The sequence below is a fragment of the Argentina anserina genome, chromosome 6 (genome assembly GCF_933775445.1).
Source record: "Argentina anserina chromosome 6, drPotAnse1.1, whole genome shotgun sequence".
In the NCBI taxonomy this organism is placed as follows: domain Eukaryota; kingdom Viridiplantae; phylum Streptophyta; class Magnoliopsida; order Rosales; family Rosaceae; genus Argentina; species Argentina anserina.
In genome coordinates this window covers 13,025,161-13,050,255 of record NC_065877.1, presented here as the reverse complement: position 1 = coordinate 13,050,255, position 25,095 = coordinate 13,025,161, and the positions used below count along the sequence as shown (strand labels likewise).

The window sequence follows — 25,095 nt, the reverse complement described above, 5'->3', positions numbered from 1 at the left end:
TTTTTTTCTTTTGTTTGGATAAGAAGCAGAATCATAAACCTTGAGAGCTACACAAGAACCAGTGTGTTAGACATTAATTTATTGTCTTATATGTAAGACTAGGCTTTGCATGGTTAATTGCATTCTGATGCTATTAGATTGTATAACATGAATATATATATATATATATATATATATATATATATAATGTGCATCTAGGACGTGCAATAAATATCACATCGGCTGGGTGCTTCAGCTTTTGAAATAATTCATTGTCATCATGTGTGCCCCAAAAGCCTTTAAATGATATACATGATGTAGAGCAACATGATCTTATTCATGCTACCTAAATACCAATGGGCGTTTCCAACTATTTTATTGAAAAAACTGCTGATATATGCTCAATTCCCCAGCTTTAAAATTGAAATCATCATGTTACCACCCAAAAAAAAAAGGAGCACATCATGTCTCTAATACAAAAAATGTTATGTGAAAATAACTTAATATATCAACTCCAACCAAGCTCAATTTTAAGTTACACTATGCTCTTGGTCACCATTGCCTGGAACAAGATCACATGCATGCTTTACCTGCATTAGATCAAATTTTTAGTATTAAACAAATAATATGTACAAGAAAATAATAGAGCTCGAATACATACCTTTAATCAAACATTTTTGTGGAACTAAAATGTTTCCATTAGCCTTTTGGATGGTATACATACTCTTTTGGGATTATCACTTTTTGAGGTTGAAAAATCCTTTAAAAAGCAAACACCCAATATATTATAAGAATTTCTCTACGCTAAAAGACTATGATCCGACACAGCATAATTAAGACTAATCATTTTACCTTCAATCCTTCTCCTTCATGATTAAGCGTCTTTTGGTGAAGTATATATGTCATGACAAGAACGTAGCTAGAACAACTTTCATCGATGAGCAAATGCAATATCCAATAGAATTATTGATAAAATTTTATCTTGAAAATAAAAAGAAACAAGAATTATAAAAAAGTAGCACGATCAAAGAAGAAAAGTAGAAAACCCTAAACATTCTGTATCTAAATCAAATTCCACTTTCTTTGAACCCTCATTACGATGGCAAAAAAACAAAATTAACCACGTTTTGAAGGAGGTTCTTGTGATCAGGAAACCTGTTCAACTATAGGACTTGACCAATTAATTGAAGACTAGTTTGTGATCGATCAAATATATATGAGAACAGTAGAATACGCATGTGAGAGGAGGGAGGAGAGGAACGGAGGCTGGAGGAACATGAACTGAGGTATATTAATTTTAGAAATAAATTAGGTTAAAAAGATAAATTAGGAAAAGTTAAAAAAGGGATTTCGTAATTATAAAAAATAGAATTAATAAATGAATAACAATTTATGACATAGGTTTGCCACATAACTTGTCACATATGATGGGTTCTAAATGGTCTATCAAATTATGGGTCACCTAGCATTACTTCAGAGAAAATATGAATGGTAGTGTGTTGTTATATATAAATCAATAGAAGATATGTAATTTGTTCTCTTCCTAGTTAGCTATGGCGTTCTTTGATCATGTTGCACATGCAAGAGCATTTATACAACCCCTTGAGGCTGAACAAACCATATGGTACCAAACATGCACGCAGCAAAACAACAAAATATTGTGATAACTAGCTCGCTAGGTGGGGTGGCAAGCACATAAACCCATTTTTGAGGCTCCATTTATATCTAACCATATGGAATTCTTGCACTTTACTTATATGTCAGCCAGTGAGCAATTCCTGATGTTGAAGGTCAAAAGAGGGTGCATTAGGTTTACTAGACTCATACCCCATGCGATACACACGTTAATTTATCGTACTTGTCATTTTGTAAATCAAACTTTATTTGTCGTTATATGTTCTATTTGGTTTTTGAAGGCTTATTCATTTTGATTTTTAAAAAATAATTATTTTGTGTAATTGTGGTTGATAAAAAAGGTATTTTTGGTAAAACATAATTTAGTGATTTTTGAAGAGTGTTGGCTTTATAATAGTAGAGATATGAAATAATATTTCTCTAATATTTTAAGAGCAATTAATATATTCTTACAATAATATTATATGTAATTGATCGAATAGTAGACACTAGGAGATGCTACTCTCATATACATCAACCTATAGAAAAGCATTGTTACTTTCCCATGCATACACACATTCATGAAAAGAGCTAGAAGAAAAGAGTTCAGGTTCACTATGAACATGCAGGTTCTCATACAAATATTATTAACTCTTCTAGAGCCGGCTTTGCACACGTGCAAGGAGCTGGGCCGCAATTTTTTTTTCTTCATTTTTTTCTATTGAATAATACTAAGAAGTGCAATATATAAGGCCTTTATTACATCAAGTTTGACCATGTAGCTAAAAATAGTCATCTCACTGTTTCTTTTATGGACAAATTGTCCAATCGAATAAAGAATTATATTTTTGGGGTAGTGAACTAGTGGAGGCCGATCAACATATATCATAATTTTTTTATTGTTTCCTCAGTTCCTCTTCTTCTCTTCATATGTCTCTTGCTCTCTTTGATCTCTCTCTCAGTTTGTCGCGATGATCTCAAATCTCATCAGCTACAAGTCAACCATCACCACTCATTGATTCAGGTAAGATAGATCGATTCACTCGATTGTATTTACAGATTGATCAATATTTGCACGAGTACTGGTTATTAATTGTTTGCATTTGGAATTTCAATTTGCAAGGTTGTGGTGGTCAAGATTTTTTTAGAATTGAGGCAATTGAAACTTTGGAGGAGCAGCGGCTATGAGTGAATCATGTTTTCTTATTCAAACTGAGTTCTTGAATTTAGAAATATGCCTCCTAAAAGAAAAGATTTATGGGTTACGCAAAACACATGAAAAAGAAAAAAGAAGTCAAGTTAGTTAAGTCTTTGCCCCGTATTGATACATTCATGAAATGAAAATCAAAAGGTTGGGTCATGATGCAATTGAGAATGATGCAGAGCATAATGATAATGTAAATCATGCAGATGAGACTTCAGTGAATATTTTTGATTCTAGAGTTTAGGATGCCCCGGATAAAAACCTAGTAGATTTGTTAGTAGAAAATGGTCCTCTTAGAGATCTTTCCATAGAGAGTGGCCCACCAGACAAGTTCAATAGACATTTCAGTTCAAGATTCTACACTTGGTATTTAGGGAATAAAAAGAAGTATGATAGATAGTGGCTTGTGTACTAGAAGAAACTTAATAAGATTTTCTGTTTTTGTTGCAACTTGTTTAAAACGAGGCCGATGCGGGGTCAGCTAGCAAATGATGGGTACAATGATTGGGGTCATCTTGGTAGAAGACTCAAAGAGCATAAAATGAGCACTGATCATCTCATTACTGCAAATACTTAGACTGATCTGCGTATTAGATTACAAAGGCATGAAACTATTGATAAAGCTTATCAAGACCATATTAGAATAGAGAAAGAATATTGGAGGAATGTATTGAAAAAGATAATTGCAATTGTGAAATTTCTCGCTAAACATAACTTAGTTTTTCGTGGAACTAATGAGAAGCTTTATCGACCTGTTAATGGTCTCTTTTTGAGTCTGGTTGAAATATGAGTAGAATTTAATGTAGTAATGGAGGAGCATTGTCGCCGAATTATTAATGCTGAAATTCATCATCATTATTTTGGACACAACATTCAGAATGAGTTGTTACAAATGATATCTATTGAGATCAAGGCTAAAATTATAAAGACAATCAAGGATGTTGAATATTTCTCTGTGATTCTTGATTGCGCACTGAATACTAGTCATCAAGAGCAAATGTCACTGATACTTAGATGTGTCAATGTTTCAAAAAGTCCAATTCAAATTGAAGAGTTCTTTTTAGAATTCTTAAATGTTCATGACACTTCTAATTAAGGGCTATTTGAAGAGTTACTAGCTGTGATACAGTCACTAGATCTTGATATAAATAATGTGAGAGGACAAGGGTATGATAATGGGTCAAACATGAAAGGAAAACACCAAGGGGTGCAAAAAAAAAGTTGCTAGATATCAATTCTAGAGCTTTATACACTCCGTGTGGTTGTCATTGTTTGAACTTAACCATTTGTGATGTGGCAAATTCTTGTACAAAAGCAGTTGATTTTTTTGGAGTGTTTCAACACCTTTATTTGTAGGTTTGTCTAGCTTAAATCTTTATGATGTAGCAACGTTTTCTTATAGAAAATCATTTGTTTTTTTAGAGATTTATAATGTGTTTATATCTATTTGCAGGTTCTACAAAAAGTTGGCAGTTCCTAGAAGACAATCTTAAAGGGTTCACTCTGAAATCATTATCCATTACACCTTGGGAGAGTCATATTGAGTGTGTAGCCTCTATGATTCAATGCTATTGAAATAAAAGAAGGATTACTTCAACTTGCTGAAGTTGACAAGGATCCCAAAATAAAAAGTGGTGCAAAGTCAATTGCCACTAATGAGCTAGGTGACTTTGAGTTCTTTCTAAGTACGGTGATCTGATATGAAATCTTGTTTGCTTTTAGTAAGGTTACCAAAATGCTACAATCTGATAATATGAAAATAAATGTTGCTATTGGTGAGGTAAAATGTCTAATTGTTTGGCTAGATAGATTTAGAGAAAATGGCTTCAAGGATGCAATCATTACCACTAAGGAAATTGTTGCTACCTTAAATATTACTTAAGTTTTTTGATGAAAGAGTCGGCGAGCCATTACCATCATCTTCTGGTGAAGAAATTTTAGAGTGCATTATTTCTTTTACCTTGTGGACCAAGTTAAGGGATCATTGCAGAGAAGGTTTGAACAATATCAACAATATGATGATATCTTTGGATTTTTATTTACTTCAGAAACTTTGAATTCCTTAGATGATATTGATTTAAGAGCTTCTTGCATTCATCTTGAGGATGTTTTGAGACATGGAGAAAGTTCAGATATTGATGAGGAAGACTTGTTCAGAGAGCTGAAATTCTTGAGGGAGATATTACCTAGAGTAAGGATAACAACTTGTGATATATTGAATTTCTTACAAGAGAGGAATACTTCCCCAATTATTAGACTTGCATATCGAATATTGTTAACTGTTCTTGTTACTGTTGCTTCAGTTGAGAGAAGTTTTTTCAAGTTAAAGTTATTAAAGTCTTATTTGCAATCAACTATGTCACAAGAAAGATTATATGGACATGCTTTGATTTCGATTGAGAATGATTATCTTGGGAAATTCAATTGTGATAAAATTGATTGATGATTTTACTGCTAAGAAGGTAAGGAGATGAATTTTTAAATGAGCATAAGTGATGATGAAAATGTGAGAGGTTTTCAATGAAGCATCCTTTGTAATTACTTTAACCTTGTATTGAATATTTAGCATCTTTTGCAAGAATTATTTGTGGTTGTTGACCGCGACAACTCTTTTGACTAGGGCTTAAACGTGGCATTGGTTATGGGTTCGATGGTTGGCGATGAGATTACACACCTCAACGTTTCTGATGGGCCTTGAAAGTGAAGAGCTCGACTTTCGTTGGGTCGCTGAAGACATTATTGTGGCCAGGGCACTCAGGTGCAATACCGAGCTGAAACCATTTCACATGGGCCCCTGCAGGGATTAGTCTCATGCTGGAGTTATTACCTTCGACTGTGGGGATACCATGCAGCTCCGGTTATGGACTGCCCTCTGCTCACGCACATGAGTGCCCATGAGCATTGAGGCCCCCGAAAGGGACAAGTGTCATGAATTAGGGTTGTCAATTCCGATACGACCTGATAACATGACTCGAAACCCGCATGAAATAAAACAGGTTGAACCCCCACGATTAAAAAGCGGTCAATGACGGGTTAAGCCGTCATGACCCATTTAATAAACGGGTCAACCGTGGGTTAACCTACTAATATGAAATGAACCCGCATGACACGATTAATATAAAATCAAGCAAATATCTATATAAAATAAATATATATACGACCCATTTAAGAAAGTAACATTATGTGTAATAAGGATTTAATACGTTTTTAATCATTTTGAAAAAAAAGGTAATACGATAAATTATTTTTCTTTAAATCTTGATTTAATTGGTTATTTTATGCAAAATTAAAAATATATATATATATATATATTAAATGGGTTAAACGGGTTGGAAACATGTAACCCGTTTAATAAGTAGGTTGAGTTTGAATTTAAATTTTTGGCACAATTAATAAATGGGTTGGGTTTTGGTTTATATTTTATAACGCATAAAACACCTTAACCCGACACGACTCATTGAAAGCCCTACCGTGAATCCAAAAAAAAAAACTTAAAGGGCCGTATTCTAGAGCCGCCGAAAAGTTTGAGAGTCTTCCTACAAAACACACGTTCGTATAGATTTGCAACACAAGAAAGAAGACGAATTTTTGACTCCTTTTATTGGGATTTGACAAAATGACCCTAATCTTATTCTTGTTTGAATTGAAGTACCAGAATCTCTCTAACACATAACGAGCCAAATATTGAGCCACATGATTATTAATTGTGTCTTCTACGGAATTGGCAACAAAGAGAGTATCAAATTCGGACATGAGAACCTTGTTACTCTGTGTTCCCGCGCACAAGTGATCTGATACCGGCATTGTACAATATTCAGACCTGAAATCCTATCTTAAGTTCTTAACAGAATCCGTACGACCGACTTCAAGTAGATTGGCTCAATGGTTGCCGGAAAAATCAATGAACTCATTGTTGTGGTTCAGATATACATTAACAACAATAATATCAAATTAAATCTTATTCCAGAATTTGACCACCATTAGTCCAATATTACATTCAGTATTTTGAGAGAAAATTGAAATACATACGAATTATGAGGTCCCAGTAATATAATCAATCACCCTGAGATGCGTACGTACTCATGACGTACTGAATATTATGCAATTCTGTACTTGCTGATGAAATGAATTCCAATAATAGAAATGGGAAGAACGTACGTACAGTGTTTGTTTTAGCAAACCACCAAAATAGAAAATTAGGGTTCCCTTTGAAACAGGTAACTGAGACTAAACCAGAACCTCATATTAAGAGGCCCTCCGAAATTCCTGCAAACAAAATTGATGGCCGCTGTCGCATTAGACTACTTGATTAGGCGGCACATACAATCATCATCAACCCACCACTCGAGGTTAAACTTCATCAATGTGTAAAGCTGGTTAATATAATTGATTTGCAAGTTAGCAAAGCTCCAACAGTGATCATAATCCATGCATGATCCCACACAGAAAACAAAATCAGCAAAATTCCACACAGTACAGCAACAACGAAATCGTCCGAACACGTGTACGACAATGATGCATGAGTAGTAGTAATTATTGAGTATGATTGATCATATTGCTCCATCCATTAATATTTTGGTGAATTATGTGCAGTTGAAGGGGTTGTTGGGTCATTTAGACTCTTCCCTTCTTGATTGCTTCGATCCTTTATAAGGAGTGGGATGCAACCCACAAGTTGAATCATGCATTACAACTTATTCCAAACACATCAAAAGTATCTGTAGCTCTGTCCTCTTCTAGCCATAGCGTTCTCTTCTACTTCTCTCTTTCCCCGTTAATCAAGGTATGAATGATATACCGGATTATATATACTTCATCTTTCCTACCTTCAATCATTGGTATTGGACTTTGATTTTAATAATTCTACCCTCACTACTATGTTACGTTTAGTATACTATGATGCAAACCCGCAACTAAACTCTTCCACTATTTGATGCATCTGAATCATGGATTTCGTTTCTTCCTCCCTTTCAACTTTCTCAGGTGTTTAATGATGTCAGCCAATCCAACTATGCTTAGTTTGCTTAATCTTACTTATCATTAAATCTCTAATGTCTTTCATATATAAGAACTACTTAAGCACATTGTAGAAGATGATTAGATGAGGTTCCTAGCTTCCACTCTCTAGAACCACTCCTTTCTCCTCTTGAGTTTTCTCCTTCTCATTCTTTTTTCAAATACAAAATCACGGTGAGTGTCGTTCAATATCTGGTAAGATAGGTTTAGTGATCTGGTTACCTTTGTGGTGTGCCTTCCTTCGCAACTGTACACCATTCAATCCATTACTTTGTTAGCTTCTATACCTACCCCATCGAAAAAATTTACAAAACAAATAATGTGCATAGGGCGAGCTGTGATGCCTGTGAAGATTAATTATTCTAAGACTAAACTGGTTAAAAGTTCTTTTGAGCACTATCACATGCACGTACATGAACTTCACTCCCATAATTAAGTAATTTACATTTTCTTTTTGTTGAAGATGGAAAAACTAAATTCATCAGGGTTGGCAAGAACCAAGTCCGATCAACTGGTGGAGACAGTGGCAGATGCGTTCAAGTCACCAACTTCAACTGAGACCGCTTCTGTGGCGGCCGAGGGCGGCAGCGGAACCCTCTCAAGGAAGTCAAGCAGGCGCATGATGGGAGCTTCACCGGGGCGTGGCAGCGGCAGTGCCAAAGGTAGCACACACATAAGGAAGACTAGAAGTGCTCAAATGAAGTTTGATCTGGATGAAGTGACCAGTGGCGCCGCTTTAAGCCGAGCCTCCAGTGCTAGCTTGGGGTTCTCATTCTCCTTCACCGGCTTTACTGTTCCCGCTGATGAAATTGCCGACTCGAAGCCTTTTAGCGACGACGACGATATTCGTAAGTACTTACTTTGTTAAGCGTACAGTACAAAATGCAACTGGAAGAAATACATAATGAAAAACATAACTTGAAGAAAATTTATGCCAGAACAAGAGCTAGAAGAGTGGCCGATTCTAATGGCAAAATCAAGTTAATCATTAACTTCTTACTATTTGCATTATTGCATATGAAAGCACACGTTTTGGTTTCTGGCCTTTTCTTCTTCTGTGTATATTGATGATATATGCATGTTACTTGATCTCCACTCGCAAACTTTTTGTTTCTAATCATGTGAATCTTTTTCAGAAGAGTAAGAAAGGATTATAAATTTATTTACCTTTAAAAATAACTGAGTAGCTAGCTTCATCAAACCAAAAATAGCTGAGTAGCTTGATAAACCAAGTGTTTTTTTTTTGGGTTACAAATGACGGTCAAAAGAACCAAAATAAAACTAAGATATGCTAAACCAAGTGTTTTAGCCTTTATATCAGAAAATAAATAATCACTTTTCTTTATTGCCTTTATCTAATTATTTCTTCAAATTACCCATATGCCAGAGAAAATTCTTTGATTAAAGAAGAGTTTGTACGCATCAAGAAAGGGCAAAAGTGCCAACTCTTTGATAGAACCACTCATCGTACAAGGTCATAAACAGAGAAATGGCAGTATATGGTTTATAAAAAGTGAAACAGTGCCTTACAATGACTAGGATGTGTGAAGAAATTGGACTCCTATGCTCCCATAAACGGGGAAAACCTTTGGCTCCTATCACCATTTAATTATGAAGTTTTTTTTTCCTTTCTTTTGATCATGAAGTTTGAAAGGGAAAAGAACCCATCTTGATTGTTTCTGGTTTTCCACAAAAAAAAAAATCAAAATTGGTCGATTGGAACAAATCTTTCACTACTCACTGTATAGTCTGTATTTACATAACGGTATTTCTTCACCAATTGGTGAACTGGATAAGTGAATAGCAGAGTAGAGACTGGTGTGACATTTAATTTGCACCCACCAATAGCTTTTTGGGTCCTCTTTCTGAAGATCTGTCCTCCTTTTTCCATGAAACGTCTGGATTGGATTGGTTTGGTTTGAGAGGTTGAGGATGATGTTGATATGAGCATCATCAATTAAGTAACATCTGTTTTCGCTACCCATCATATTCTTCTAATCAGTATGATCGTGTTGACTCATATGGTTCAAAGAAGATATGCTAGTCTTAAAATGGGTCCCAAATATAGGTGAAATGAATCTAATGAAGACTTAATGATCTGATTCCCAGCTCATTAGAAGTTCTAAACTAGCTGATGAATTTTTAGATCAGTCATATTTCCATACCCAAGTAAAACCAAAAGTCTTTGCTTTATAGTAAGTTAGCAACGGAATGATAGATTTGTCGATCATATTTTTGAACTTTGAAACTGAAAAACAAATCCGAAATGAGACAATAGTGTAGATTGTAGAATTACATAAGGTATCAACATGTAGTTGATTGCTACCTGCCACTCTTCTGAACAATTATTAATGAAGAACTGTTTGTTTTGATCTCCTTATATTTGTACTACTGGTAGTAAAATGGAAGTCTTTATAATAAAGAGATTCATTGCTTGCTGCAGCCGAAGATCTTGAAGCCGGCATCCGAAAACCGAAGTTTCAAACCGAACCGACCATGCCGCTATACCTCAAGGTTTTACTCCATTTCAAGTACTCCTTACAAGATTACCAAGTTGCTTCATATGCTTTTCTTGTCCTTGATTCCCAAAAACCATTAGAACTCTGCATAAACTACCGGTGTTCAAACCTGTGTCTAGAGCGAAAAATTGATGTGGTACTTACTATCTATTTGGACAGGAAGGGATGGAGGTTGAGATGTAGGCATCAAGGGCGATCAATAGAACATGGCTAGCAATAATAGCATGGTCAGGTTCAGTCTTGTACAGAGTTATCATTCTATATGACTAGTATGTACAAGACTTGCCATTCTTTCCAAGCCAAAAGGTTGCTACATATGTAACATAACAAAATCACATTAAAAACTGTATTAGGGTCACAAAACTAGTTTAAAAACTTGCATTCAGGCTAGGAGGCTATCTTCATTTATCTATGAACCACTTAGAGGCTCAGTTGAAACAACCAACAAACCACACACAAAAAGCATCATCAGATGGAAAGAAGGCTATGGACACTGATATATTTTCCTGATAAGTTGCTATCTTTCTTCACTTAGCAATAATCTAGTTCCGTTAGTCATCTATTAACTGAAGGCTAAATTCTCCTCTGGTTTATTTCAGTTCACAGATGTGACATACAAGGTTATTCTCAAAGGAATGAGGACAAATGAAGAAAAGGACATCTTGCATGGGATCACTGGTTCGGTAAACCCAGGCGAAGTTCTCGCCCTGATGGGACCATCAGGAAGTGGAAAGACCACACTCCTTAGTCTGCTTGGAGGTAGGATAGCCAAAGGCACTGTGGGTGGTTCAATCAACTACAACGACCAGGCATATTCCAAGAACCTCAAGAGCAGGTATGCATCTTAAACCAAGTTTTGTGGATTGACCCTAATAAATAGCATGAATGAGGAGTAATAGCAACTGTGGACAGGAACTATAAGCACAAAGGCATTGGTTAATCTTCTGCAACCAAAACGGTTTTCCATTTGGAAAACCTGCTTGTACTGTTCACCCAACCGTGCTACCTCAAAGAACAAGTGCAATAAAATTTACAAAATAAAGTGAAAATGAGAATCAAAATGACACAAAACATATGACAGGATAGGATTCGTGACTCAGGATGATGTTCTATTTCCTCACCTTACAGTGAGAGAAACATTAACATACTCAGCCCTCCTACGGCTGTCCAAGACGCTCACAAAAGAGCAGAAGGAAAAACGGGCAGTCGATGTCATCTATGAGCTAGGCTTAGAGAGGTAAGTTCTCCCTCTACTTGCTACTATAGGACTAATGCCTAAAAAGCACATTAGAAACAGATATGATGAACATAGTATAAGAGCATTTGTCATCTTACTCGATTAAAAAGTTACATTTTTTTCTTCATACGCACAGGTGCCAAGACACTATGATTGGTGGCTCGTTTGTCCGTGGCGTTTCAGGTGGAGAGAGGAAGAGAGTTTGCATTGGCAATGAGATCATAATAAACCCTTCCCTTTTGTTTCTTGACGAACCAACCTCTGGCTTGGATTCAACAACTGCACTTAGAATTGTTCAGATGTTACAAGACATAGCAGAGGTATGTTTGGATTTACATTCCAGATTCCTCTCCTCATTACACCTCAATCTACTATTTGTAATTAATCAAGAGTATAAACGTTAACACTACAAATATAATTTTGTCAGTAATCTTTGAAATGCGGAAAAGTTGAAAAGACAATATCTTACAAGTAACCAAGTAATGAATAGATTCATGGAGTAAAATAGCAATGCTTACACTGAAAGAAGTAAATTTCTTTTTTATGGCAGGCTGGAAAAACAGTGGTGACAACAATCCACCAACCATCCAGTAGACTCTTCCACAAATTTGACAAGTTAATTCTTCTTGGGAAAGGAAGCCTGCTCTACTTTGGAAAAGCATCAGAAGCAATGGTTTATTTCTCTTCCATAGGATGTTCTCCACTTATTGCCATGAACCCAGCAGAGTTCTTGCTAGACCTTGCAAATGGAAACGTTAACGATGTTTCTGTGCCATCAGAGTTGGAGGACAAAGTGCAAATAGAAAACTCAGAAGCTGATACAAGAAATGGAAAGCCATCTCCAGCGGTGGTGCATGAGGTATAACCTGATCTATCTTTTTTTTTTTTTGAGAAATAACCTGATCTATCTTTGAAAGTTCTCTAACATAGGAACTAATATATCCATATAGCAGCACTGTTTACTGACTAATACATACCGGGTATTGATTGAGCACAGTGAGAATTGTAAATTTCACATTCTTATCTGAACATCACCTTTAACATAACTGCTAAATGTACTATTTCTAATGCAACATTAGATGTACTTATGTTATGTTCCTATTTAAATGCAGTATCTGGTCGAAGCCTATGAGACGCGTGCGGCGGACGAGGAGAAGAAGAAGCTTCTGGTTCCTATTCCCCTTGATGATGAACTGAAATTGAAAATCTCTTTTTCAAAACGAGAATGGGGAGCTAGCTGGTGGGAACAATTTTGTATCTTATTCTGGAGAGGAATTAAAGAACGGAAGCACGACTATTTCAGCTGGTTGAGAATCACCCAAGTTCTCTCCACTGCAGTTATTTTAGGCTTACTCTGGTGGCAGTCTGATAGCAAAACCACCGAAGGACTGGAAGATCAGGTAAATGTTTGTTCTTTAGGAGCAGTATACTTTCTCTTCCCACAAAAAATCCACCAAAAGAAGCATCACTCATAATTGAAGGGTTTGAAACTTCTATTATGATTGGAACATTCTAATCAAGATCTCAAGAATGAAAAAAAATAAAGCATCATCATGAAGAGAATAGTCACATAAGAATTCTTCAAACATGAAGCGATGGGAGTTAAATATGCACAACAGTTCTCAATAGATATATCTTAAAAGAATATCCGGAACACACTCACTAATTGATTATAAAATCAGTTCAAAGCGAAGGGATGGAAGTTAAATATGTAGACCAGTTCTCAATAGATTAATCTTAACAGCATATCCGGAACACATTCATTAATTGATTATAAAATCAGCTCAAAGCCTTTTAAACTTTACCCAAAATTGCAGGCAGGGCTACTTTTCTTCATTGCTGTCTTCTGGGGATTTTTTCCTGTCTTCACAGCAATCTTCACATTTCCTCAAGAAAGAGCCATGCTGACCAAGGAACGAGCAGCTGACATGTACAGATTAAGTGCATATTTTGTGGCTAGGACTACAAGCGACCTCCCACTTGACCTATTGCTACCTGTACTCTTCCTTGTCGTTGTATATTTCATGGCAGGCTTAAGGCTCAAAGCTGAAACCTTTTTCCTAAGCATGCTTATAGTTTTCCTATGCATTGTGGCAGCTCAGGTATGCTTTTCTAATTTTTTTTTTTTAATCTACTGGCTGGAAAAACAGTGTGGAACAAATAAAAATAATGTTTAACTAATTAATATGCACACAAAACAGGGACTTGGATTAGCCATTGGAGCTACATTGATGGACTTAAAGAGGGCTACAACTCTGGCTTCAGTAACTGTCATGACATTCATGCTGGCCGGGGGGTTCTTCGTGAAAGTAAGCATCCAAATTTTTTATTGAATGATTAATATATTTGACCCTAAAGAAAAACAAATGATACAGTAATAGAAATTATAATATGGTTTGATGAAGTTAAACAAGATTTATTTAACACAACACCTATATTATGTTGCAGAAAGTTCCAGTGTTCATATCTTGGATCCGATATATGTCCTTCAACTATCACACATACAAGCTTCTTCTGAAGGTTCAATTCGAAGACATTACACCCACAATTAATGGGTCACGCACTGACTGTAGTCTAACAGGAGTTGGTGCTCTTGTAGCCATGGTTTTCGGGTACCGATTATTGGCATACCTTTCTTTGAGGAGAATGAAGCTTCATGCCGGAGCTTAAATGTGATAAAGAAATCCCTGAAGAAGCCTAGATCCGAACATACTATGTTCCTCGTCTTTTCCTTCTTCCTTAGAAGCGATCTTTGGAACATGAGTCTTAAATTAACTGAGGAATACTAGTGAGACCGTTGACCTGGAACTCTAAGAATGTATGGAATTTGTCTCATATATTAGGTCAAAGTCAAATAGGAGGTTTATCTGAGGTGTAAGCCAATTTTATACAGATAGCTTTTCAGAGTTGTTTTTGGTGAACCTACTCTAGAGGTGACGAGTGAATTCAGATAACAATGTACTTCGTGTATCATGTATTATTGACAAGTAATCGTATTATACTACCTAAATCTGTAAATCAAGAATGATCTTTATCAAATTTAGCTAGATGGCAAACGGTAGAAATAAAGGAACAAGTTCTGTATAATGAAAAACATTTCATAATGTTACCACTTGCAGCTATACATTTGTTAAGAAAAAAAATTGAAAGAATTATCAGCTATGTAATAAGTAAATATAGTGGGGAATTGCAGATCATAGAGCTGAAACAATGCAGTTTCTTGACAGCAATGTGTATAAACTTCGTCTTAATCATGTAAAAACTATAGAAGGTGATGCAACTGCACCAAAGTTGATGACATTGGCCACTGTCATAAAACTCACTAGGCTCCAAAAGAATGTAAAAGACAAAAAAGAGTATAAAATATATGAGGGAAAGCACATTGAACCTTCCTAAACTTGCTATATGACAGTGATACTTACAAGTCACAAGGACGATACGCCCACCCTTCCATCCATCAATAAGCCTCAAACCTGCTGCTCATTATTGCATATTTACCGGCATCAGCCCAAGCAACATAATGCTTCTCCTGAAAAAATGTCATGCTGCAGTTCACACATTATTCCTGTGTCTCATGCTAATGTCCTAAACCACCCAAGTAGTCCAAGGAGGGCAGCATCCAGTACTGGAGACTTCTTCTCAAGGCCTGTCAGTGAATAGAATGTCAAAATAAGTATTAGTGGTTCTATACATTTGAATCAAACTGACTTCGAACCCTTTTTCCACTCTTAATTTTTTCTAACACAAAAGAAACAGTCACCCTGATCAAATGCAGCAGTGTCTGACCAGAAAGGAGGAGAAACCAGCCAGACCCATGTTTGTTTGTATTTATGAAGAGCATACCGGAAGCACCTGTGGCGGCCCCTTTTCCAATCTTGAATGAAAGGGAAGAGATGAGGAGGGATGATGGCAGGGATAGGGAGGGAGAGAGGAAAAATCAAGGATAATATAGGATCACTAAAAGTGTAGACACAAGGGTTACTGAGAAAGTGAGGATTAAATAGCCTCAAACCAGAACAACGGTATAGAGAAGAAGGTATTGGTCAAAAAACACACTATAAACTTGTATGGCAAGATGAGATAACTCGTTTACGAAGGTTTTAGTCACAAAACACACTGACCCCAACTCTTACCATGAACTCAAAACTAACGAAGCTTTTAGTAGAAGACAAGTTAAAATATATGTATATGATTTTAAATAGAACTTAGCCTTCAGAATACCTAAATCAGCAGCTACTCGATGAGCACACATTACTCCTGAGAAGGATACAGCTATAACACCTTGCCCCGGAAAGCAGCTATCACCAACACAGTAAAGACCATCTATGGCCTGCGTTTTTCATCATCACATGGCTTAGTTTGTGCTTTAAAGAATTCATTACTAAACCAAATATTTTAAAATGTAACTGAACTTACTGTTGTATTGAATGGCATTCCCAATAAACCCTTAGGAGTTCTGCGGGGTAATGGTCCATAAGTACCCTGTTCTCGAGCCAGGTACCGCCTGTGTGTCTTTGGCGTTCCCACCTGACATAATGGGAGAAACTTCTAATGAACATATAAATATTTAAAAACTAAAGCATTGACTGATAGAAGGGAATAAAATCAGCTACTGCAAGTATACAAGGGCCCCAGTACCAATGCTACTATGTCTATGTGGACCATTTTAAGATTCTACTTCACAGGTTGTTAACATAAGATTATAAAATATATATTGGCTTCCTGCCTTCCAGAACCATGTGCATGCATTCATATACAAGTGATATTCAGTATTTGCAAGACAGGCCTTAAACGTTTAGGGTTTAATTCTAGTGTTGTCTGGGTTTAGGGTTTAGAGTCTTCCTTCTGAATAGAGCGAACAGAAACATGCAACTATCAAGACCCTCTGTAATTATAAAAATTTCCTTTTCATCTGTTGGTTATAATACATTCTCAGACCAGCAAAAATACATACAAAACTTAATAAAAAAAAGTAGAACGGACTGCCTATAAAAGTTAACAGAGGTAGAACATCAGGTATCTTAAATCCCAATTAGTGTCTCAGACTCACTGACAGAAGTGGTTATCGTCTTCACTTTGTAAAAAATTAATTTCAAATACAACTCAGCATAAATAAGGAGTACCACTATATGCTTTCTCTTATGTTTCTATTTCCTTACCATAGTTCATCTATGGGGAAAACTCTTTTCTTTTCGTTTTTTTTGGTGCTGAATATTCTGCAGGGAAGAGTTAAATCGATCCAGGGTCTCTCATAATTGAAGTATCATGAGCATCAACCCGACCTACAATCAAGTGACTATTTTCTCCAGTTTTATATTATTTGTGATGATACCACCACCACTTAGTAGCCTAGGCTCAAATGTTACCGATCCCTAATACCAGACCACATGGAAGCAAACCCCGGGCCTATCCATTTAACTGTACCTTGATCGTAACACTTCCCCTATTCCAGTAGCAGTTTCAATTCAAAGTTTCTGTCAAATCAACCTTAAAAACATAAGCTATCCAAGAATTGTTAGCCTCTTTTACAATCTATAGTTAGCGATTACTTGTATATTAAAAATTAATTATTACAGTTTACTTATTCAAAAATGAATAATTAATTGTATTACTTGAGGAAATCTTGGAATTATGCCTATTTTACTATCTATAGTTAACGATTACTTTGTATACCTATTGTTAATGATATATGGGGGTATCTTCTACTTGTATACATAGTTAATTGAATCTAAAAGTACTACTCCAAGAATCAAGCCTCTTTAACCATTTCCAAATCAGTATCTGCCTATGTCACAACAGAAACAACCTGAACCCTATTACCATGAACCTGAACGGCTTCTATTTCCTTAGTAGTGCTAGGTTGAGCATTACCTCCTTAAAAACAATGGATGACGTGAGACCAGGAAATAGTTTGTTTTCTAATCTGCTAATGATTTCATCCGCCACAAGCTCCTTCTTTGCTTCATAGTCCTTTCGAGAGAGCCCCTGATATAGACATCCGCACCTCATAAGCAATTCAATTTTACACGCAATGATACTTTGAGGGATACAGAAAGAATGGGGAAAGTAATAAAGAACAACCGTGATTTAAATTTTCACAAACATATAACTACCTCCCAGTCCTCAATGGAAGATGTTGTAAATATGTGAAGAATATGACGCCCTTCTGGGCATAACGATTGATCAAGAATAGTTGGGATGCTTAAGAATATACTCCCATATGGCTCCTCTAATCTTGCCCAATCATCCTAGAAAAAAGGACAGAATAGATGCATGACAATAGAGAACAGATGTTATACATGTACAAAAAAGTTCCAACCAAATGATCAATTGAAAATGAACAACATAACACCTCAAGCACAAAATGGTGGCAATCTGTATCTGGTGGCAGAACATCAGATTTCACCCCCATGTGTATGGAAAGAAAAGATGGGGCCTTGACATAAACTTTCTGAAAATCTTCCTCTTCTTTTGGAAGGACTTCTCCTTTTAAGAGTTTTCCTGAAAATTAAAGTTATAGGTAATAAGACTTCCCATAGAAAGAGTGAAAGATTAAACCAAAGAGCACAGCAAACCACAGAAGATAAGATCAAATCAATAAATTCTCAAACTCATGGCTGCACTAACCAAAAGTATCCCATCTTGTAGCATTTGATATTATGGTTTTCGCAAAAAATTCCCTCTTGTCTGAAAGCCTTACTCCTACCTACATGTACCATAAACAAAATCAGTTTTTTTTTAACGAACATAAAGTCTACATATCATATATATCTTATCAGTTACTCGTCCATGACTAGATATGAACTCACAGCTTTGCCTTGATCTAGTATGATGCCAGTAACATTGGCCTTGTAAAGTATCTCACTGCCCTGTTCCCCCAGACCTTTGGCTAAGGACTTTGCAATGCCCCCAACACCACCAACAGGGTAGTTAATTCCGCCATAATGCCTATCACACATCACCTGTTGAAAACAAAAATGAGGAAACAAGATGAAAATAAAGAAGATATAGCACAAAAGCTTCTATAAAACTAACCATGCTTGCATTTATCATTGGTGTCTGCAAAGCCTTGACTGTGCTCACAATAAAACACTGTAGATGCAAAGGTAAAAAAAATTTATGAGATTGAGGGAAGACATTTTGAACCACCTTATGAATCAATATAAACTTGTAAATAAGAAATTCAATATGATCAAACAATCATTTCACCTCCGCATCAATGAAAGACAATAGTTGGGGATCCTGAATGTACCTACGAGCAATGTTCCCGGCATTTTGAGGCAAATAATAGGCTGCAATGGATAATATATCATGTCAGTATTTGTTATTATACATCACGTATCAATAGTAGGAACAAAAGGAATTTGATCTGATTAAGTGACTGCAACAGATTCTATTTATGACTGATATCTAAATATGTTTTGGTACACTGTCTTTTAACATTCCATTAACGTTAACATATTTGCCAGAGAACTGCAAGCATCAGGTGAATCAGTTCTGCATCCGATGACTTGATCTTTTACCGAAATCAAAAATCACGTGTATCCAAAAGATATTCCAGGTAGAGTGAGAAAAACAAATCAAAGGCTAAATATATGTGCACGATGTCTCTAATTAAGTAGTTAAAATTACAGCTAAGCGGTAAAATCTAGCAGTAATAATTACCGAGTGTCAAGCACTCAACAGGCCTCTGAAAGAACTGTCCAAAAAGGTAGATAGGCTCCTCGAGTGACTTCAGTTCCAAAGAGTTCAAGGCATTGAAAACCTAACAATATCCGGACATTCTACTGTAGTAAGTTTTGAACCCAAAAAAGGAAAAGGAAAAGGAAAAAGAAACCAAAGGAAGTCCCATTAAACATGCAAAAAAAAAAACAAATCAAGAGAGAAGAAAAGGCAAAGAACAAGACCTTCCAACATTCACCAAAGAAATTTAGGATCCCTTGCTTTTCATGGGGAAATTTGGCAGTGAGTTCTGAAATAAATTCACTGTATTCTCTGTGTACTCGGACAGAAAGATTATCGGGTAGGTGGTAATGGACAGTAGTCGGATCAGGTATCACTTCCATCTCACAACCCACTGAAGCCAAAGCTTGTGTTATCAAGTTTAAATTGCCCTGCCAAAATTTAGGAGCAAAAATAATGAAAATTGACAATTCAAGTGATCATATACAATATGAAAGATAACAAAACTACCAAAATTTACGCTTAACAAAACCATGACACCATCTGCAGCATCTGATAACTACGAGCCTAACCATATAATATGGTAACATGGAATGTATGTACTAGTAAGATTCAGAAACCAATCTCATTACAACTATACAATTTCTACTTTTACAGTAGATATAACTCTGAATTTTTCATAGCTAAACCACATTGATCATCATGAACTCAGATAGCTACAATAGAATTACATTGCCAGTACTTTAATATCCAAATTAAACAAAGTAACCAACCTTATCGCTGAAACCGAACATGACAGAAGACCCAACATCAAAAGTATAACCATCCCTCTCATAGTACCCAGAACTCCCACCAGGAATCACATACTTCTCCAAAACCAAAACCTTGGCACCCTTCACAGCCAACTGTGTAGCTGCAACCAATCCTCCAATCCCTGACCCTATAACAATGGCATCATACTCACTCCTCCCACCTGCCTTTCCATCACTCTCCTCCACTTTCTCTACACTCAATGCTGAACTGGACCTCACCACAAAGCTCCAATCTTTCCCATTCAAATATCTCAACCCACTCCCCTGATTCAATCTCCTTCTGGGTTTCAAGCGGTCTTTGATACTGTAACACCCTGAAGTGGAATTTGGAGGCTTTTGAGTTCTGGGTCTGGTTTGACTCCAGTGGGCACTGTGAACATGGGGAGATAAGTGAGAAAGGTGCATGGTGGGTGCTGAAGTGAAGCTTAGGGAGTTAGGAAAGTGCATGTTTGAGTTGGAAGCAGTGGTTTTGGAATGTGTAGGAAAGGAGGAAGAGTTTGGTGGTGGTGTACTTGTTGATTAAAATGGTGAGTTGGTTGTGATATTCCACTTCATGATTCCTCCGGAAGATGAGACAATTGGTTTTTGTTTTTTTTAGGTAAACGAGACGGCAAGCTTTTTGTGGGAGAGAGTCGGTTCCAATGGAATTATATGTGTTGATCATTACGTTCTCTTCTCCCACCCTCCCCCCTTTGCAGCTAGAAATAATGATTAGAGTGAGCAGCTTTGCTTGTTTCATCAAGGTAAGGTGAAGATGCAAAAAAATACAGACAAGAAAAACCGAGCAAAGAAATAATCATGAAATTATCTATTTCTATTGTTGAGTAGTCACATGATATGTGGAAGAAGATGTAGATAAACGTAATGATTTGCTGTGATTAGCAGGGGTGTGCACGGTCTGGTCAATTCAACCCACTTTAAACAATTGGGCTTCTTATAAATAAAGAAATCATTTTTGACCAGTGATATTAGTAAACAAATCAAGTAAGATTTAAAAATTAAAAAAAGAACAGTTTCTTAAATTACTTATAGCGTTGTCCCTATTTTTTGCCAAAATTACAAAAAATACCACTGCCATTTTTGTTCACATAAGTCGTAACACCACCTTCGTCTCTGACCCGCAGCCTTTGACTAAATCGAGATTGGGGTTGACCTCGTCGGCGTCATTGATGACAAGGTCGATTCTAGGGTGCTCGTCAAGGATATAGAGAGAGATATCCTCAGGTTGCAGGCTTGGTCCTAGGTTTGCTTTGAGGCCAGGACGCCGACGATGTCGATGAGGTCGCCGGACGCGAGAAGCTCCTTGAGTTTTGAGGCGACAAAGGCAGTGGTGCCGATGACGAGGACCATGCATGACTTGACGTACTGGACTTCGGTGAAGATTTGGAGGCGGCGGCGACGACAAGAAGGTTGGTGTTGTTGCAGATGCAGCTAGCCGGAAAAACCCAGATATGGGTTTAAGGGAGAAGATGATTAAGGGGTGCCCATAGCAGTTCCTGGGTGCCCACAGTAGTTTCTTCTTCTTCTGTTTCTTCTCCTCCTCACAACAGTTATATAAAATAATGTGACAATGAGTGTGACAGGTAGTGTGACAACGGGTGTGACAGCAGTATGCGGGTGTGACAGCGGGTGTAACAGGTCGTGTGACATGTAGTGTGACAGTAGGTGTGACATCAGCTATGATAGGTAATTTGATAGCGGGTGTGACATCGGGTGTGACAACATTTGTGATAGGTAGTGTGACAGCATCTGTGACAGTATCTTTGACAACATCTGTGATAGGTAGTGTGACAGCGGGTGTGACAAGATCTGTGACATGATCTGTGACAGCATCTGTGACAGGTAGCAGGTCTTGGAGGTCATTTATTTTCCTAACATTGAGGCGTAAAGCTTCTCATCAACTACCATGGTTAGTACTACCTGAATCGCCAAATTGCAGGGCCAGTAAGTGTTTGAACTTTCTTACCTTCACTGACAGCAAACTCTCTAAGGGAGAAGTTGTCAAGTTAAAGCTGCCAAAACGACTTCAATGAGGGAGGATATACGGATCTTCGAAAGGTTGGTTGATCCTAGTCAAGGAAAAAGGACTAGAGTCTGAGATGTGTCTACTAAACCCAATATCAGGAATCCTACACAAACTTCCGCCATTGAGAACAATCCCATCTTTCAGAAAATTTATTCAAACAAGAATGTGGGAAATTTTGGGTCTTGGTGGATTCTATGTGTGCCTCAAAGTGTCCTCTACCTGGAATGATTGTAATTCTTCAAGCAATTTCATTGTTGCAGCAGTACTTTCAGATGAACAAAAGACTTTAGTTGTGTGCAGACCAGGTTACCAAAATTGGTGTGTCTTCCCGATATGGAAATTCACCATTAACGATATATTGTTTTCTTCTGGCACGATATATGTTTTGGTTGACAATGAACAAAATGACAGCGATGTTGCACCTGCCCTCACCTTAAACTTTACACTTCATGATGCTGAACAATTGAAGTTGAAAGTGGTCTTTGACAGGCTTGAAATATTAGACGAGGATGAATTCGATAATGACATCATTGATGCATATGATAGAGACTACAAGAGGGTTTCCAATTGCAGATACTTCTGGTCGTATTTGTCAGAATCAACTAGTAAGGAAGTTTTGATAGTCCATCGAATGGCTGATTATTTTAAAAAGAGAACAAATGATGGTGATGAACAAATCAATGAGAATGGTGGCAATTACGGCCTAAATGATGTGGGTGACGAGGAAGACATTGATGATGTTGAATGGAATTATGATGATTTTGATGTCTTCAAAGATAAAAATGTACGTATGCTCACAAGAAAGTTTAAAACTTACAAGGTAGATCCAGAAAACAACAATTTACATATGATGCAATCCTTGGGTGACCGATTATTATTTTGTGGAGATGATGGTGTTTTCTCCCTTCCTACTAGTACAATAAAAGAACGAGAAAATAATTGTATCTACTTTGCAATGAATACAATCAGGAAGGCGGAGTTTGAATGGCTTTCAAAGACACACACATCTGGTGAGTATGGCGTATTTTACTTAGATAATGAAATAATTGAGATGTCATTCCAAGGTAGGGAAATGACATTCAAATATCGCATGATCTGGTTCACTCCAAGTTTGTAGAAAAGATTATCTTGTTCTTTATTTTATAAATTTTCTGTCAATTGACAGAACTTTCCCATTTTAGTGTATAATTTAAATGGATTGTTTTGTTTAGTTCCAGTACAGTTGAAATCAAGCTGAATTTATTAAATGAGAGAGATGCGTTAGACTATAGATATATTTTTTTAATGCATTACGTTGGAGAAGTTATAATAAAACAAGATATATGCATTACATTAAAGAGAGTTATCGTGAATTTTTATTCCGACTTTTAACTAGAAAAATTTCTGACTTTAACACTCATTCATACATTGTATACAAGTTATCGAATTTCCATACGTAATGCAACTTATTTAAAGGAGTAATTATCTCTTTCTGAAACAGTGTGCCACTGACATCGGCTAAGTTGCCAAGGCATCCATTGACCAGTTGGTCACACAAACGATCGTCTTATCAGTTTTTACGTTGTATGAAAAAAAATTGGAAATACACATAAACAATTGAACAAGGATGGTTCTTTATCAAACCAGAGCATTTACAGTAGGATAGAATCAACACTTGCACCTTTGACAGCAATCCTTCTGGGTGTGTCAATTGTCAAATATATGCTCTGGTCCAAAAGCATCCACTAATTCTTCAAAGGACCGGCTTTGCTTTTATAAAAGGAAAAAAGACTACTATTATAGGGTTCCACTATTATAAGCTGCCATCTTTCTTGTTTATCTACTGGAAAGAGCGACATGTACAGATAAGCTTTAGCTGCTTACCTCACTTATCTACATATTATATTGTTTGATGATGATGGAAATCGATCCCAGCTCCTCTTCTCAGTTTCTCGATCTCATTCTTTTTCTGTTAGTTACCCGAAGGTTCTTGCTCTTTTTAAATCTTATTTCCACTTGTTTATACATCCCGGGCCCTAGCTATAATGATTCGTGAGGGTTGCGCCGGCGTCCCAACTCCGATCCCTTATATTTATATACGGTTTCCAGTCCTATGTCCTGCTGCATCTCCCCACACCTTATATTATATTAGACTATATGTCCTTCGTATCATCTTCAGAGTATTGGATTATTAGAGTTTAGATGTAATACAGTACACTCTATTGACAGTGTCACTACAAAGGCTGTGAAAAACATGAATGATATTTGAGCATTGTCATAGAGAAGAACTAGCAAGATAGCTTGAAGCAAGAATACTACCTTATACAGTTGAACTCCAGCAGCTAGCTTTCATAATAGCTAGAGAGCCAGGATTAATGTTTGATGCCTTGATGTCTTAGTGAGAGAATGTCTGTGCCATATACAACGCTTGGGTAGGAGGCAATGCTCCAGAAGCAGACGCAGTGGAGGCCCAGAACCCAGGTTCGCAAATGCAGCCTTCATCCTCGAATCGATAGCAGAAAAACACATAAAGGCAATGAGTCAGCTAGCTTTCATGCCGAAGGCTCACCCCGACTACATGAATAAACATGGTTTTGTCATTCAAAATTCATGCCAATCGGGTTATCCAAATGCACTACCTAAGCAGCAACATTTTTTCAAACAATCTTGTTTTTTATCTTCAACCATCTTTCACTTGTTATCTAAAATAGAATTCCTTCACTGATAACAAGTGAAAAGAAGATTGAAAATTAAAACAAGTGATCGGAACAGATATCGTGAGCACTTTTTAAATGATATGAATAATCTGACTGCATCAATAGACAAGGTTCATCATGCGATTCATGCCAGTCGGATTATATAAATGCACAGCCCCTCTACTCATTAGCTAAGCAGCAACATCTTCCAAACATCCTCTTGTTCTTCGTCTCTTTCTTTCACTGGTAATCAAAAGAGAATTTAAGAATTTAAAGACTGTACTTACCCAAACCCAAGGATGATATTTCATCTTGGTGAAAAAAATTCCT

General features: G+C 36.7%; 2 protein-coding genes across 18 annotated transcripts in view; one reads left to right on the top strand and one right to left on the bottom strand.

Annotated features, from left to right (window-relative positions):
• The window catches only part of LOC126800170 (ABC transporter G family member 22), an 80,372-nt gene extending 65,787 nt beyond the window's left edge, over positions 1-14,585 (top strand). For 2 of the 10 annotated variants that reach the window (XM_050527454.1, XM_050527453.1), the window contains exons 2-11: positions 8,277-8,661; positions 10,257-10,327; positions 10,932-11,167; positions 11,414-11,569; positions 11,706-11,889; positions 12,120-12,428; positions 12,682-12,969; positions 13,387-13,671; positions 13,771-13,878; positions 14,018-14,585. In XM_050527454.1, the coding sequence (XP_050383411.1) occupies positions 8,277-8,661; positions 10,257-10,327; positions 10,932-11,167; positions 11,414-11,569; positions 11,706-11,889; positions 12,120-12,428; positions 12,682-12,969; positions 13,387-13,671; positions 13,771-13,878; positions 14,018-14,239 (2,244 nt within the window). In that variant the 3' untranslated portion in view covers positions 14,240-14,585. Of the gene's footprint in view, positions 1-7,485; positions 7,581-8,276; positions 8,662-10,256; positions 10,328-10,491; positions 10,639-10,931; positions 11,168-11,413; positions 11,570-11,705; positions 11,890-12,119; positions 12,429-12,681; positions 12,970-13,386; positions 13,672-13,770; positions 13,879-14,017 lie in introns of those variants that run through there. The other 8 variants (XM_050527451.1, XM_050527462.1, XM_050527468.1 and 5 more) reach the window with 8 other exon arrangements.
• LOC126800175 (prolycopene isomerase, chloroplastic) overlaps positions 1-20,705 on the bottom strand; it is an 81,784-nt gene extending 61,079 nt beyond the window's left edge. For 3 of the 8 annotated variants that reach the window (XM_050527482.1, XM_050527483.1, XM_050527480.1), the window contains exons 1-12: positions 20,026-20,704; positions 19,477-19,683; positions 19,235-19,334; positions 18,779-18,861; positions 18,605-18,661; positions 18,379-18,531; positions 18,197-18,275; positions 17,922-18,070; positions 17,683-17,817; positions 17,441-17,554; positions 15,986-16,096; positions 15,791-15,899 (exon numbers count right to left, since the gene is read on the bottom strand). In XM_050527482.1, coding sequence (XP_050383439.1) covers positions 15,791-15,899; positions 15,986-16,096; positions 17,441-17,554; positions 17,683-17,817; positions 17,922-18,070; positions 18,197-18,275; positions 18,379-18,531; positions 18,605-18,661; positions 18,779-18,861; positions 19,235-19,334; positions 19,477-19,683; positions 20,026-20,511 — 1,783 coding nt within the window. In that variant the 5' untranslated portion in view covers positions 20,512-20,704. Of the gene's footprint in view, positions 1-14,991; positions 15,216-15,790; positions 15,900-15,985; positions 16,097-17,440; positions 17,555-17,682; positions 17,818-17,921; positions 18,071-18,196; positions 18,276-18,378; positions 18,532-18,604; positions 18,662-18,778; positions 18,862-19,234; positions 19,335-19,476; positions 19,684-20,021 lie in introns of all 8 variants that reach the window. The other 5 variants (XM_050527479.1, XM_050527478.1, XM_050527481.1 and 2 more) reach the window with 3 other exon arrangements.
• Between the last annotated feature and the right edge of the window lie 4,390 nt (positions 20,706-25,095).